General features: G+C 40.6%; 1 protein-coding gene across 3 annotated transcripts in view; it reads right to left on the bottom strand.

Moving 5' to 3' along the window:
* The window catches only part of FRY (FRY microtubule binding protein), a 286,799-nt gene that overhangs the window by 133,753 nt on the left and 138,740 nt on the right, over positions 1 to 14,306 (bottom strand). For all 3 annotated transcript variants that reach the window (XM_023524124.1, XM_023524123.1, XM_023524125.1), the window contains 4 exons: positions 9,170 to 9,309; positions 5,387 to 5,477; positions 5,086 to 5,165; positions 4,890 to 4,970 (listed from right to left, as the gene is read on the bottom strand). In XM_023524124.1, the coding sequence (XP_023379892.1) occupies positions 4,890 to 4,970; positions 5,086 to 5,165; positions 5,387 to 5,477; positions 9,170 to 9,309 (392 nt within the window). The remainder of the gene's footprint in view (positions 1 to 4,889; positions 4,971 to 5,085; positions 5,166 to 5,386; positions 5,478 to 9,169; positions 9,310 to 14,306) is intronic.

The following is a 14,306-nucleotide window of genomic DNA, read 5'->3' as shown; positions in this document are numbered from 1 at the left end:
ATGGAGACCTCCAGCATCTTGGGGTGACAGGGATGGGGGTCCTTAGAATCAGTCAGAGTCAAGTGGCTATCACTGTGTAAGGGTTCGACACTGGGGATTTTGGAAGAGTCCAATCTTCTCTCTTCTCTTATTTTGTAAGATGCTCAACGTCTCTTTCAGGCTAGAGAGATGACCCGGGGTTATTTAGGTCCTCTCAAAATGGCCTAGCTCTCAAATCAAGCTCCGTTTCCTTGGGTTTCGCAATTCTCAGCATACTTACGGACCCCGAGGGCCTGAGGCATCTGATTATGAGCGTATGAGCAATAACGTGCTAGGCCGGCCAGTCCTGACGGCGACAGGAAAGAACTTAGGCCCAGAGATGTCCCTGCATCCGCTTCCAGAGCTCTATGGTGTGGTTTGCTTTATAGTTTTAGGTTCCTGATTATTGAGAAAAGATACTTCTAGGTCGAAGGGAAATCTAGTAATGGGGACATTGAAATCAGAGCTAAAAGGTGGACAAGCTCCCCATGTATGGGGGTTCACAGCTGAAAAGACCCAGTCCCAAAAGCGCTTACAGCATTTGTATTGTGTGAAAGTAAAACAATATTAATAATTAATATTGATGACAACAACATCATCATATAGGATTAAACAAAGAATAGACCTTAAGAGGATGCAAAGTACTAGCACATCTGTAAAATACATGAGGATGATGAAATATACACATAAAAGTTATCCAAACTATCGAACTATTTCTGAGAGGGCCCGTTTGACTGTTAAAAAAAAAAAAAGAAAAAGAAAAAAGAAAAAACAAGGAAAGCATTCTAAGACTCACTGACTCAGTATTTTGTTTCCTGAGACTACCAGCCTGCGTTTCCACACAAGTAAAAAGTATCAATTAGGAACAAGACACGATTAGAGAGGGTAATTGTGATAATAAAAGTTAAATTTCAAATTCTAATGTCATCACTCTTCTACTTTTTCAAGAAAATTGATGATGATAGTAGCAGCAAGCAGACACATAGCCCTTACGATAAGCAAGGCAAGGTTCAGTGGGCCTCACGTTCAGTGATTCATTCGATGCCCACGACTCTAGTAGGGCACTATGATTATACCCATTTTACAGAAGAGGAACTCGAGGCAGAGAGTTTGCAATGCAGTGAAGTCACAAAGCTGGTAAATGGCGGAGCCAGAATTCTAAGCAAAGTGTCTGGCTCTAGAGTCCCTAACTCTGAATCTCTGCAACGTTATGTCCAGACCAGCGGTCCTCAAAGTGCAGTCCCCAAGTCAGTGTCACCTGGGAACTTATGAGTAACACACACTCCCTGGCCCACCCTACACCCCCTGAATAAGCAGCACTGGGGTGAGTCCAGCAGTCTTGCTGAACAAGCCCTGCAGGTGACTCCGATGTGCTAAAGCTGATAAATAGGGAAAACAATCAGATACCTTTGTAAGATGCTGTTCATCTGATGCACGTTACCCTCTTTTACATTTTTATTTCAACAACCTGTTGAGTCAGGCACTGAATGCTTCTCCACTTTATAAGTGAAGAAACAGATCTGGAAGATCAAAGTGACAGACTCAAACCCAGGTCTTCTGATGCCAATTCCAGCAATTTCCATCATACTCCAGTTGCACAGTTTGTGACAATGTATGGTTTAATTGGGAAGATAAGACTGTAGTATTGACCGTGAGTCACGTGAATAACAACAATGATGATAATGATGTCATTATGAGGTGTGTTAGCATGTGGTACCTGGCACTCTGGCTGCGTCTCTCTGACCTTTCGGGGAGGTTGAACGCCCAAGGCCAGATCACTTCCTCCTACACTATCCAGTGGAGGACACTGGAGAATGAGGGGCTCTTTCCAGCTGGGTAGAGATTTCAGAGGGGGTCTGAGCTGCTGGGGGGCGAGCAGAGGTCTCTGGGCAGAGATGGAATGAGGTTTGGGAGCAAGAATGGCGAGGAAAGCAACGAAAGTGACCCTTTCAACCAAGATTATAAAAATGTAATAATTCTGAACCGGAGTTTTAGAAATTCTATTTTAATTCAAGTTATTTCCAAACACTAAATAAACCATCTACGGTTTTAATTTTGAAATGTGAGTTTTTAAAAAATGGGTCTTATAGGTTAGATTTACATTGTTTTGAAGACCACAGGATACTAAGGGGCATCTGTCTTCCATTCTCATCTACGACTAAAACGGGGAGTCGGGAGAAGGCAGGTTATCTGTATAACTCGCTGTTTCAATATTCTCATGAGTTAGTGGCTGAAAGGCTATTTATTTCTCATTTAAAAATAAATATGGCTATCTTTTATTTTAAAAAGTCCCAAATGACATAATCATGTTATTTTAGCATAAAAATAATCCAAAAATCTATTTGTACTTAAGGTCTATTTTTCCACAAAATAATTTTAGGGAAAAATAAATTTCTTTTCAATGACCATGACTTGCGTGTTTATTACTGTCTTTAGTAAATATATTAACTAAATGATTTCTTGGCCTTTGGTTTGCTATCACATTTACATAATATAAACTTCTGCTTTAAAATGAATAGGACATATAAGTGAGAGAAGAATATTTATATTACAATTATATCATAAAGAGAAAGCAGTTTTGAAATCTATGAATCTTAGGAGCAACCATCACTGTTTAAATGAATATACCAGATTTTAACCAAAAAAAACCCCCACTTTACCTTAAAAAAAAAAAAAAGCCTAATTTTAACTTAATTGACTTTGAAAAAATTAATGCTTTGGGCAAATATCACTTAGTGAAAAAGTTCTCTCTGCAGGATAAGAATTAAGCACATTATCGCTAGTGAGACCAAAAATAGTGATTCTGCTAAAACTTAAACTCTAAGTATTATATAACTAAAATCGTAATGAATAAAATGTTTCATATGCATTACCACAGGGGACTAGATATAAAATCTAAAATTAGAATTGTCGCATTTCTCAAGTTTATTTTTAAAAAGAGATCACCAAATGCCTGGTACCAGACAAGCATACATCCTTCCCTCTCCTCAGGACGAAGGAAGGAGCGCCTTTCTAAAGCAATGATGACGCCATGGTCCTAGTGTACTTAAGGGAAGGAAGCAATGTGCTGATCGCAGCATGACAGCAGTTTAAGGTGGGACCAGCCATCAGTAAGGGTTACCTGTACATTGACTGCGAAGACCGTGTATCATTGCGACTAACGGCAAGAGCCCCCCGGCCAACGGGTTCTCTTGTGACTCCAAAGTCCTGGAGCATTGCCCAAATCGAGGCGTTTCTTACGTTCTACTACTGCAGAACGGGGACAAATACTGACGTAATAAGAACATAAAAAAAGCCACTGTTGGCAAGAAAACGTTGGCTTGGGACATCTGACCGAATACGGAAACTCCTACAGCCTTCGAATGTCCCTTAACTAGGGCCTTGTCTCTCAGTTCTCACAACCCAAAATCCACGCAGCTACGGAAGCCACCACGTCGTTGTGCGCAATTCGCAAAAAACTAATAAAAACACAAAATGTTGTTTTTGGCATGTTGGACTTCCCAAACGATTGGATAACAGAGCTATGCTGGGGTAATTACAAAGAAATATGTTGAGACTTTCAGGGTTGGATACATCAGCCAAAATACATATTAACAACTCATTTTTCTGATCTTTTCTAGGAATGAAGTAGATGCGCGTGAATTAATTTGCCAGATTAATTACAGTTTCTCCCTTCAAAATGCCAATGCTTCTATCATTCAATTGCCATGGAAATCTCTCCAAAATGCATTCCGCTTTTTTTTTTTTTTTTTTTCTTGAGAGCTGATGAACCTAAATGACTGCAGCGGCTATAATAAAAGTCCAATGCAGTCTCGTGCAGACCGGCCCAGATCGCTGCCGTCCAGCTCCTCTGCATGCTCTGGCGGTTCTTCTTCGTTCTCAATGGCGTCAGTGCATCTATTTCTCTTCCCCCTCATACTGATGTTTTTTGTGTGTTAGAAAAAAATGGGCAATCCAGATTAATAGACAAACTAGGTGAGATTAAATAAGTCACCCCAAGGAGTTTTTTGGGTCTGTTGCTGAGTTGTCTATGTTTTGGTTAGTTGAGATTGCTGAATAAATACTTTATAAATCGGATATTTCCATGCTACTAAGTTAGGAAATTCCATCTCTTGAAGGTACAAATCCCCTTCCGGGGCTGCATTTCACAAGGATTGGGGTGATGCCGTTGCTCCGCGTGGGCCTTCTGCCGGGTCCTACGAGGTCCCTGGCTCGTTGTGCCCGGCTAGGATCAGGGTCTCGCCCAATCTGCCTCAGGGTGGATGTGGAATAAGATGAAGATGGGGCGTGCCATCACTTCTGGAAGAAGTACGTTGTTGCTAACGGTCTGACACCACTTTGTTCTCATCCACTAAGTAGTGTTATGAGGCCAGATAAATTTAGCAATGAGAATTTTCCCCTGACTTGTTTCCATGAGAGAGGATGGGACATTTTTAGCTCGGCTGAATTAAGTAAGGTCTATAGTAAAGGGACATTTTAGAATGGAATTTTCCCACTCATGGATGATAGATCACAACCGCCCACTCATGGAATACGGAAAAAACTTTTAAAACTGATAAACTTCTTTGGAATATTTGGGCAGAGAGGACAGAAAACTGGTCCAGCTCCTTCTCTGATGCAATCGTGTGAAACTCACGGACCCTTGGTAGGAGCCGGGTCAACTGTCAAGCGGAAAAAAAAAAATGAAGAAAAAAATTGGAAGAGACTTGTATTTGCCTTGTGGGCCTTTTGGTCAGTTTCGGAGACAGGGCACGCACAGCATAAGAACCCCCCTAAACTCACGCATGCCCCCTTCCCGGTAGGGGGGCTGGGGTGGGGCAGAGAGGCGACCCTGTTTGTCCTGATGGTGACAAGCTCCAATGGCTACTCACTTGGCTTGTGCCAGCACTCCGATGACTTCTGCATACAGGTCTGCCACAGTGTGCATGTGGCCGGTGTTGGGGCCGAGGTACCTAAGTGAGATACGACAAGACGAGTTAGGGACCCCTGGTCACCGGAAAAGAGCAAGCTTGATGTTGTTTTAAGCACGTGACCTTTTCAAAATTCGAAGGTGAGAAATTACTTTACCCTTCTTTGTATTTAAAGTGCTTGAAAGCCAAGTTAATAACATCGTGTATTAAACTGTCTATTACAGGATGAAGTGGTATCTGGAAAAAAAAAAAAAGACGGCTCTTAACTTAGAAGGGAATATTAAAGATCAAATCAGTAAGAGTTTTCTCAACAACTATATATGGACTTTTGCAATCAATAAATTCACGTGACCCAGTACTTGAAATTCATAAACAATTTAATAAACTTAGATTTAAAAATACTTTAGTTTTCAGATACGTAAATCTTATCTAAAAGTAACATTAAATGAGTGACCTACCTGTTTCAACACTTCTATTAATACTAAAGAAAAAATAAAATCAATGGCGAGGTCCCGTCTTTCCATTAAATAATCCCGCTGCTGTTCATCACTGTAAAATTGAAAATATTCACATTAGTTGACGCTGAAGATATTCTCAGAGAGATATAACTCACCAAAATTCTAGGATTTGTCTCCAACGGACTGTGAACCGATTTTGGTGGCACCAGCTTGCCGAGGTGACCTGTGCGTGCTGATGCTATTTCTCTTTTCGGTGTGGTCGGGCAGACAAACCCTGGGGCAGAATCCTTGACCTCCAATCATACATTTGCAACATGTCAGCTTAAGCAGCTATTTGTGAGTCTATAACCTCCTCTCGGGGACTTTTCTAAGGGATGTTTCAACCCAGGAATTCTCTCATCTGTCAAATGGATGCAGACGCGAGACAGGGCGACCCCTCCAGAGGTATGCGTTGAGAGGACCTTGTAAAAGGAGTCAAGAGACAAGGAAAGTGTGATCACCAAGTGGAGTGGAGCGACAGGGGCTGAAGAAAGGGTCAGAGCTGCTTTTGTTCCCATCCCCATCCTCTTGACCTTTTGCCCCTGAGATCTCTAAAAGGAGGAAAGACGGGAAGGGGCGGTAAATGAAAGATTGAAAAACGGATGGAAGGGGAGGTGCACGAGGCAAAGTGGAATCATCTGAACGCCTGCGAAAGTTAGGGAGCAGGATTAGCACTGTCAGAGGACAGAAAGTCCCCCCACTTATCTAATGCACTGACTGAGGGCTAATTTAGAGTCGAACAAAGACAGACAGATGAAGTGACGGCCGAGTTCCCCGGCACAGAAGCGGGAAGAGAGGCTGGCAGCGCTGCGTGGAGAGTCCAGGGTTAGAACTGCGCCTCTTGTGCTGGCAGCGATGCCTCCGCCTACGAAATGGGGATGATCACAGCGATCGCATAAAGGTTTGCTCGAGTACTAAATAAAACATGTGTTAAGTTTAGTATAGTCTCCCAGACACATATACGAGTACTTGTATATTAGGTAAAACCAACGAGAAAGGATGGGAGGATTTGGACTTGTCAGGCAGATACTGTCGAAATAAGAGTATTTTAAACATGGAACGTTTTCCTCTTCAGTCCAGAGGGAATGAGCAGAAAGGAAGGCGACAGTTAAGGTGTAAAAAGAACTTCTTGAGGAACTGTCACCTTCATCAAGGCAAGCGAAGGCTGGCAGTGGACAGGACAGGCTCGCAGGCGACCTGCAGCTTTGTCTTTCAAGGGAGAAACGTTGACAGGGTCGGGGCTCACTCATTCAGGATCATTATGAAGAGTCCCGCCAGGAGGAAGGACAGTGAACCAAACCACCTATCTGACGTCCTGTAGGACCCACCAGAACGAGAGCACGCTCCTGCCAGAGGCGAAGGAGAGACACAGTGGAGGACAGAAACGGGAAGCCTGGAGACCAAGCGGAAGGGGTCCCTCAAAGACAAGTAGCAGCAGAGAGAAAATTCTCACGCTGGCTGGCTCGAAGTTTCTGCAAAAGCGGCCAGAGGACCTTGATAAAGTAGTTCTTGGTAGGAAAAAAAACAAATTAAGCCCCAGAGTCTAATTTATGTAATAAGCCAATAGATGCTTTCAAATAAAAGCCAGACATATATACTTTTCCAATAATGAGTTTGATTTTGTTGCTGGTTTGAGGTCTAGCTACCAGGAGCCAGAGACATTTGACAAATTTATTTGGCACTTGAAATGTTGATATTATACTAATCTTAGAAATCATAACCCAAATACACATCCGTCACATTGGACAGTTTTCAGCTGCTCATGCTTCACCAAAGTTCCTCTTTCTTCTAGTAACAGAAGCTCACATTATTTGCTACATCATGCTCTGGAGACCCTCATTCTTTCGGCTTCCTCCCAAACATATATTCTCTCTCTCTCATTTTAAACTTTCAAATGCAAACTAAAATGCTACTGAGTTGAATTTCACTGTCCTGATTCTATATTTGAATCCAGCAATTACTTTGATCTCCTGAAAATAATCAGTAAGATTTTAAAAAGAAACTATTATTTTCAATCCATAAAGCAATCAATTCATGAAAAATCTAGTTTTAGTAACTAAATCCTGACCAAACAGAGGAACAAAACTAAAACTCACTTGATTCAACTCACTAAAACCGCCCCATTCCCCACTCCCAGGAAAGTTTTAATATCTGTTCATAAGCTAACATATGAGAGAAATTGTAAAATGATCCAATTTTTTAATCGGTCTGAACCACTTTCAGACACAGAATCGAAATTTTACCTTTAAAATTTGCCTTGTTAAAGAAGTTTTTATGAGAGACTGCTAATTGGTATGGGTTTCTTTTTTTTTTTTAACGTGTTTTTATTATTATTTTTCTGGTATCTCAATTCTTTTTTTAATTTTAATTTTTGAATCAGAGTTGACATCCAATATTATTTTATACTCGTTTCAGATGTAAGAATTGGGTTGCTTTTTGGAGTGATGAAAATAGCGTTGATGGTTGCACCACTTTGTGAATACATGAGAAACACAGAAATACACGCTTTAAAAGGGTAAATTTTACTATCTGTGAATTATATCTAAATGAAAAAATTCCTTCTACTAAAAAATATTCAACATGAAAAAGTTATTAATTTTCCCCCAAACCAAATGATAAATGATTGAATCTTGCATGAACACAAACTTGTTATAAAATGCAATTACAAGTTCAGATGAAATATAATTTGGTAAAATTACAGGTCTTCAATTTCAAGAAAAGTCTATATATTTTAAAAAGCCATTAGGAGTGTCAAGAAAAATGAGAGAGATAAGTCACAAGAAGTAGCTAATATTTGATTTTCTGAGCAATTAATTTTAGTTTACTGTCTTTAAAAGCATTAAAAAAGCATAATTAATTTACGTGGAGAAATCTAACCGCTTTTAAAATAATTTTAGTCTACCACCTTTGACAGTATAAAAAAGCATGATCGATTCATGTGGAGAAATCTGCTTTTAAGAGTCTTTTTATTAAAAAAAAAAAAAAAGGAAACAAAAAAGTAAACGTATTAAACGTTCTTATCGCCTGGCTGTAGTGGGTCGCTTTCAGACATGTGACGTGTAATTGTGTAATGTGTGGGGGACGCATGTTCACGTGAGGCCGTAGATTTTGTGGTTGCCAAAGCGCTCTCACGCAGCAGCACACCCCACTTTCAAATCCAGCAGAGAAGGGGACCACACAACAAATAAACAAAAGTCTCCGCTGCAAAGTAACTGAGAGATGGTATAATGCGACTTCCCGTTCTGCTGACAAAGATGCTGAGGTGGTGAGCTGCCCAAAGTCTCACGGCTCAGAGTGGCAGCTGCAGGGCCACGGCTGACGTCCTGTCCCGCGTCTCTCCCCAGACGGTCCACGGGGCCCCTCGGTCACTGACGAGGACTGAAGTGCCCAGTGTCGTGCGGGGCCTACTGCAGCCCTCCTACTTTTAAGTGTAGACTGGAGGCCAAAGGACAACCTGGGGCCCTCGCACCCCATCCCCACCAATGCCGGAACAAGGCCTTGTAATGCCTTTTCCCTGTGACAGCTGGCAGGACCAGTGCTCCAAATGTGCCACCTGCCAAACAAGGGGCCCCTGGAGTTACTGCCACGTACCTGTGTGAAGGGGCAGGGAGACTTGGACACCTCTCAACTCTCATTTTAATTTTTCTTAAATAAACATTAAAAAAAAAAAAAAGGAAGAAAGAAAGAGAAAGAGGAAGAGCGAGAAACTATAACTCTCATAATCCTTTCGTGAAAGAAATGTACCTTTTTGATTTATTGCTCGTTCTCGGTCTGTATTCATGTGATTCGTCCTCGATGCCATTTTGCCTTTTATACCAGTCAAACAACGTGCGCAGAATGGAAGGCAGGCAGTACTCGGAGAGGGAGCTCATCGAGCTGATGACCTACACAGAGAAACGGGCCATCAAAAGGCTTGGCAGCGCTGCCGGTTACCGAGAAAAGTTTTATTTCACAAATAACTCCAAGCTATATTCACAACAAAACTTCCTTATTTATCACAGTCCTTCCTTTAATATCTTTTTTAGTACTTTCCCACCAGCCCAGCTCTCTTAATGCTGACAGATTCTTCACTTAATGATTTTGTGGTTCAAGAAAGTTACTTACCTTGACTTCCTGTCATCCTAGAAATCAGATGTTAATCGCAAAAGGGTTAGTTGTGGACTGCAAAGGAGTTATTTTCCCTTGCCATCTAAGAAGTACAACGTCGTGTGCCTCTTAGGTCCTCAAAAATGCTTGTTGTATAAATAAATATATTAATGAATGCAATTCCCTTAATTGTTTAGGTGAAATAAGCAAACCCAGCCCCCAAACAAATAACCTAAGTGGTAACATAATGTATGGTTTTCTGCCAATAATCATTCATCCACTAATCTGAGGTAGGCCCCAAATTAGACTCCAGATATGAACCAGTAGCAATGATTTACTCATATTACACTAAAGGCAGAGTTCGCCCCTCTTCTTTACACAACAAACGTGCCTTCGACATCTGGAAAGATTTTTGATCTTTTACGAATTACCACCAAAAAAATGAACCTCAAACTGTATCTCAGATCATATGCAAACATGAACTCCAAATGGATCACAGACCTAAGTATAAAACCCAAAACTATAAAACTTCTGAAAGAAAACAGGAGAAAGTCTCTGTGACTTTGGGTTTGGCAAGGATCTCTTAGGTATGACGTCAAAAGCGAAGTCCATGAGAAGCTGATATACTGGAAGTCATCAAAATCAAAAGCTACTTTTAGAAAGATATTGTTAAAGTGATGAAAAGATCGGCCACAGACTGGGACAAAATATTTGCAAAACACGTCCGATAAAGGCCTTGCAACCAGAATGTATAAAACTACAATGAGATAGGCTTAAATTACCCAATTAACACACAGCATAAGCAAATTATAACACCCAGTGCTGACGAGGCAGTAGATAAAATGGACATGTTCATACACGGCTGACAGAAGAAAAAATTGGCAAAACGTATCAGGAAGGTAATTTGGAAATACACAGCAAGAATCTAATAAAAACCATTCTCAATAAGCCCACTCTTTGGAATGTATCTCAAGTGCATAATTGGAGATGAGTAAGAATGTTCAGGCGGCATTACTTATTAGAGCCAAAAAAAAAAAAAAAGAGAGAGAGACAACTTAAACATCTAAATGTCTGACTGTTTATAAATGCCTTAAGACAATGTGGAATTTGATGTAGATACCCTATGAAACCATTAAAAAAAATCACATTTCAAAAGTATTGATTGACGTGAAACTGTTCGTGATATATTAAGTGGAAAAAAGAAAGAAAAATCATTTAATTGGTATGATCCAAATATGGTACAGACACTATACAAGTACACAGATACAGAAAAATAGGAGCAGGAGGAAATATGCCAACACGTCAAGGGTACACACTGAAACCATGAGCTCTCAGGAGACACGTGTCACTACAGGAAGAGGGTAGGTGTGAACTAAAGAAAAATGAAGGCAGATTTTTACCTGGGCCTCTTTTAGAAAGGGTAGAAATTTGAGCTGAGATTTAAGAAAGAAATTAAGCAGCGACACAAGGCAAGAACGCTTTTGGCAGTGGAGGTGCAGAATAACTGTTTGTTGATGATGATTCTGATGGTGAATTTCATGAAGGTTCTGAGTGAACTGGAAGGGTATTGGGCTGCTGTAGGAACTTCGGTTAACCAGAGCAGACGGAAATAATATTGAAAGGTTTAAGCCGGGACTAAATTGTAGGAAGTATTTGGTGCCAGTTTTAAACATTTCAATTTTCTTCTCTAGAAAATGGGAGAGCCCTGAATATTTTTGATAGGGAAATATGTCCATAAAGATGGCATTTTAGGAGGTCTAATCTAGCAGTACCGTGTAGGCTGGACCACAGGGGCTCGCTAATGAAGGCGATTAAGAGACTATGACCCAAACTTGAAACGAGCGAGGTTACTGTGACAGTTCCAGACATGCAGTGACCAGGGCCTGGGCTAGGGAGGTGGCAGAAGAGATGGGACACCTTAGTTAACTGACAACATTTCTGCAGTTAAGCAGGCTGGGCTGAGCTTCCTCTTATGAAGCAGGAAACTGAATAATGGGAGCCCAAGTCTCTTGTGTCAATAGCACTTGCCATTGTGACCTTTAAAGAAAACAACTGTTTTCTCCTCAGATTCTCTGTCTTAGTAGCCTTGTTTCATGTTCTCTCTTGTAATCATGGTTATACGCACATACACAAAATTGCACATTATATTTAGTTATGCATTAAGTTAAAAATAAGTATGCCATTGCATTCAGCCTGCCTTGTGAACCTAGTCACCACTTGCTTTTTAAAAAATTAAAAAATACCTGATTATTAAGAAGAGAGCCCTCCCCCACACGACAATACCCACGGCCACAAAGTTTTTCCTGTTGTTCTGGTGGAAACGACGGCAGTGAATTTTTGGAGGGAAGCAAACCGTGGTGTCATGGAGGTAATTTACTAGAGCTCTCTAAAGTCGCTCCGGCACAAGGAAGTCGCAACCATTTAAAATAATTTGAGTTGGGAAATAAAGGGGTTTCCTTCCTCGGGGGGAAAAAAGGATCAGAATTCAGAGTCCCTGGCCGTAGGTTCATTGTCTTAATGATTGCATGTGTAATAAAATCCGAAAGCACCTACTACTATACTTTAATAATTTAAAAACAGTAGTGTAGGTTTGGAGCACCCTTAAGGGGACAGGATGGCTACATGTAATGGGGCATCCTAGAAAACAAAGGAAATACAAATAAAGAATGGAGTTTAGTTAATCATAATAATGCACTGATGTTGGTTTCTTAGCTGAGACAAACGTACATGCTAATGTATGACATTAATAGGGAAACTGAGTGTGGAGTATATATACGACAACTACTTTTGCAACTTTTCTGTAAATCCAAAACTAATCTCAAATTAAAAGTTTCTTTAAAAAGTACTTGTGTGGAATATTGACAAGCTCCTTTATTTACTCTTGACCCACCCATATAGGTGGTGTAAACCTCCGTTTGACACTTAAAACACCTCTGGGTACAGCGCCCAGCGTTCTGCTACTGCACTTCAATGTCACCCTCATTTTTCACAGAGAATGTCATTAGTGTCCTTCAAACCTTGGCTATAATTTTTTTCCTACCCATCAGAAAGTCCTCCTGAAGCCAGTCTTGGCATTGCATCCACTGGGCATACTCTCCATGGCAAAGTACAGAGACCGTCTTAGAAGAGATGAAAGGTCAGCATGGGGTGTGTGTGTGTTGAGTGTGTTTTTTCCATTTCTCTCTTACTGCCCTTAGAGTCCAGGCTTCCAGGAAGGAAGGGTGGAATTCGCAAAGACCTGGCCCTCAAAGCTCAGGAAGGGAGGGAGGTCTAGCCGGCTTCTTGGTTACTCAGCTCCTTGGTTTACGGGAAGCAGAGCCAATCGCGAGGTGAATTCCAGCTCTGTGCTGCTGTTGGAGGGGGCGGGCCTATTGACAAAGATGCTCTTGTTGCGTTTAAATGATCATATTTTTCCATCGGAGATGAGCTGGGCACTGTGCAGCTTGAGGAGATGAAGTGCACAGAGCCACAGAACTATTTCACGCTGCTGCTTTCTGCTTGGAGGGGATGAAGGGGAATGTGAAATGTTCTTTGCAAATGCTTTCTTAATGTTTATTTTGGCATTTTATGTATAAATAGGCAAAAAGAGACTGTTATGCTGTAGCTAAGACATGATTTTTTTTCATTAGCATTTTATTATACTTGCTGAATGCAAAGAAGGAAAATTCACACATCAGTATTTGCATAATCATTCAGTGGAGTCCTTCCATATTTTACAGTAATAAGGCTGATTTGTCCTGTGTGGTGCATTTAATGGATAATTTTAAAGTAACTTCACTGATGGTTTAATTTGTCAAACTAGCTCAGGTGGCCGAGCACCTGGGGGTCGGGGTACTCTCTGTAACGGCACAAAATATTGATTAAAGTAATTCAAAAAAATTTTTTTACTTAATCATATATACTATTGCTAGATTACAGAATTTGATGAGTGATGACAGATGCCAAAGGCTTAAGAATAATGTATTACAAAAACTTTTCTAAAAATTAAGATCATCATTTGATTTTAACATCTTGATGCATTTTACGTAGCACACTGTTCCACTGGAAAATAATTTAAACAACGCTGAGCAACACTAATATGATTCCAAGGCCAGCTAATTTATTTTTACTCTTAATTGCTTATATTTCTCATTTAAACATTTTAAAGAGATTTTCATGGAATTGTAGCATTACGATCAATGTTGAACACAAGAATTTCATCTGTTTCTTTCCAGGAAAATTAGTACTACCCAAGATGGTAAAAAGTTATTTTAGCTCTGTGAAAATTAATAAACAGAAACCTCATTTAAAATGGAGTTGGAGGCTAGAAGAGAGAATTCTCAGGCACTTGTCACTCAACGTATACTACTGACCTTGTCAGGAAGAGAAGCACTTTGCATCTCCGACAGGAAGTGACAACTAGACAGACCTCAGCAGAAGCAGCAAAGGTTCCTCCTCACCCAGTAACAGCTCAGCCAATGGGAGACCGCCGTAACTCAGCCAATGAAAAGTCACTATACTTCAAACTTCCAGTTTCCTCCAATGGACTCTTTGTTTACAACAGCCCATCCCAAGTCCATCAAAGAGCGTTCCCTCCTTTGTTTCTCTGGACTTGTATGTGACTCGCCATTAGACTGCAGGTCCCAAATTGCAATTCTTCGTTGTTCCCAAATAAACCCATTTTGCCAGAGAAATATCTATTTGTTGAAGGTGAGCAGCTCTATTATAGATCTATGGATTATTCTGCCATGTGGTTCCTGTGTATAGATGCCATATTTAACATATTAAGAAATTAAAGTGCCACGAACGTCCATAA

Source organism: Pteropus vampyrus, unplaced genomic scaffold (assembly GCF_000151845.1).
Source record: "Pteropus vampyrus isolate Shadow unplaced genomic scaffold, Pvam_2.0 Scaffold447, whole genome shotgun sequence".
Taxonomy (NCBI): domain Eukaryota; kingdom Metazoa; phylum Chordata; class Mammalia; order Chiroptera; family Pteropodidae; genus Pteropus; species Pteropus vampyrus.
This window is presented reverse-complemented; position numbering and strand designations above follow the sequence as displayed.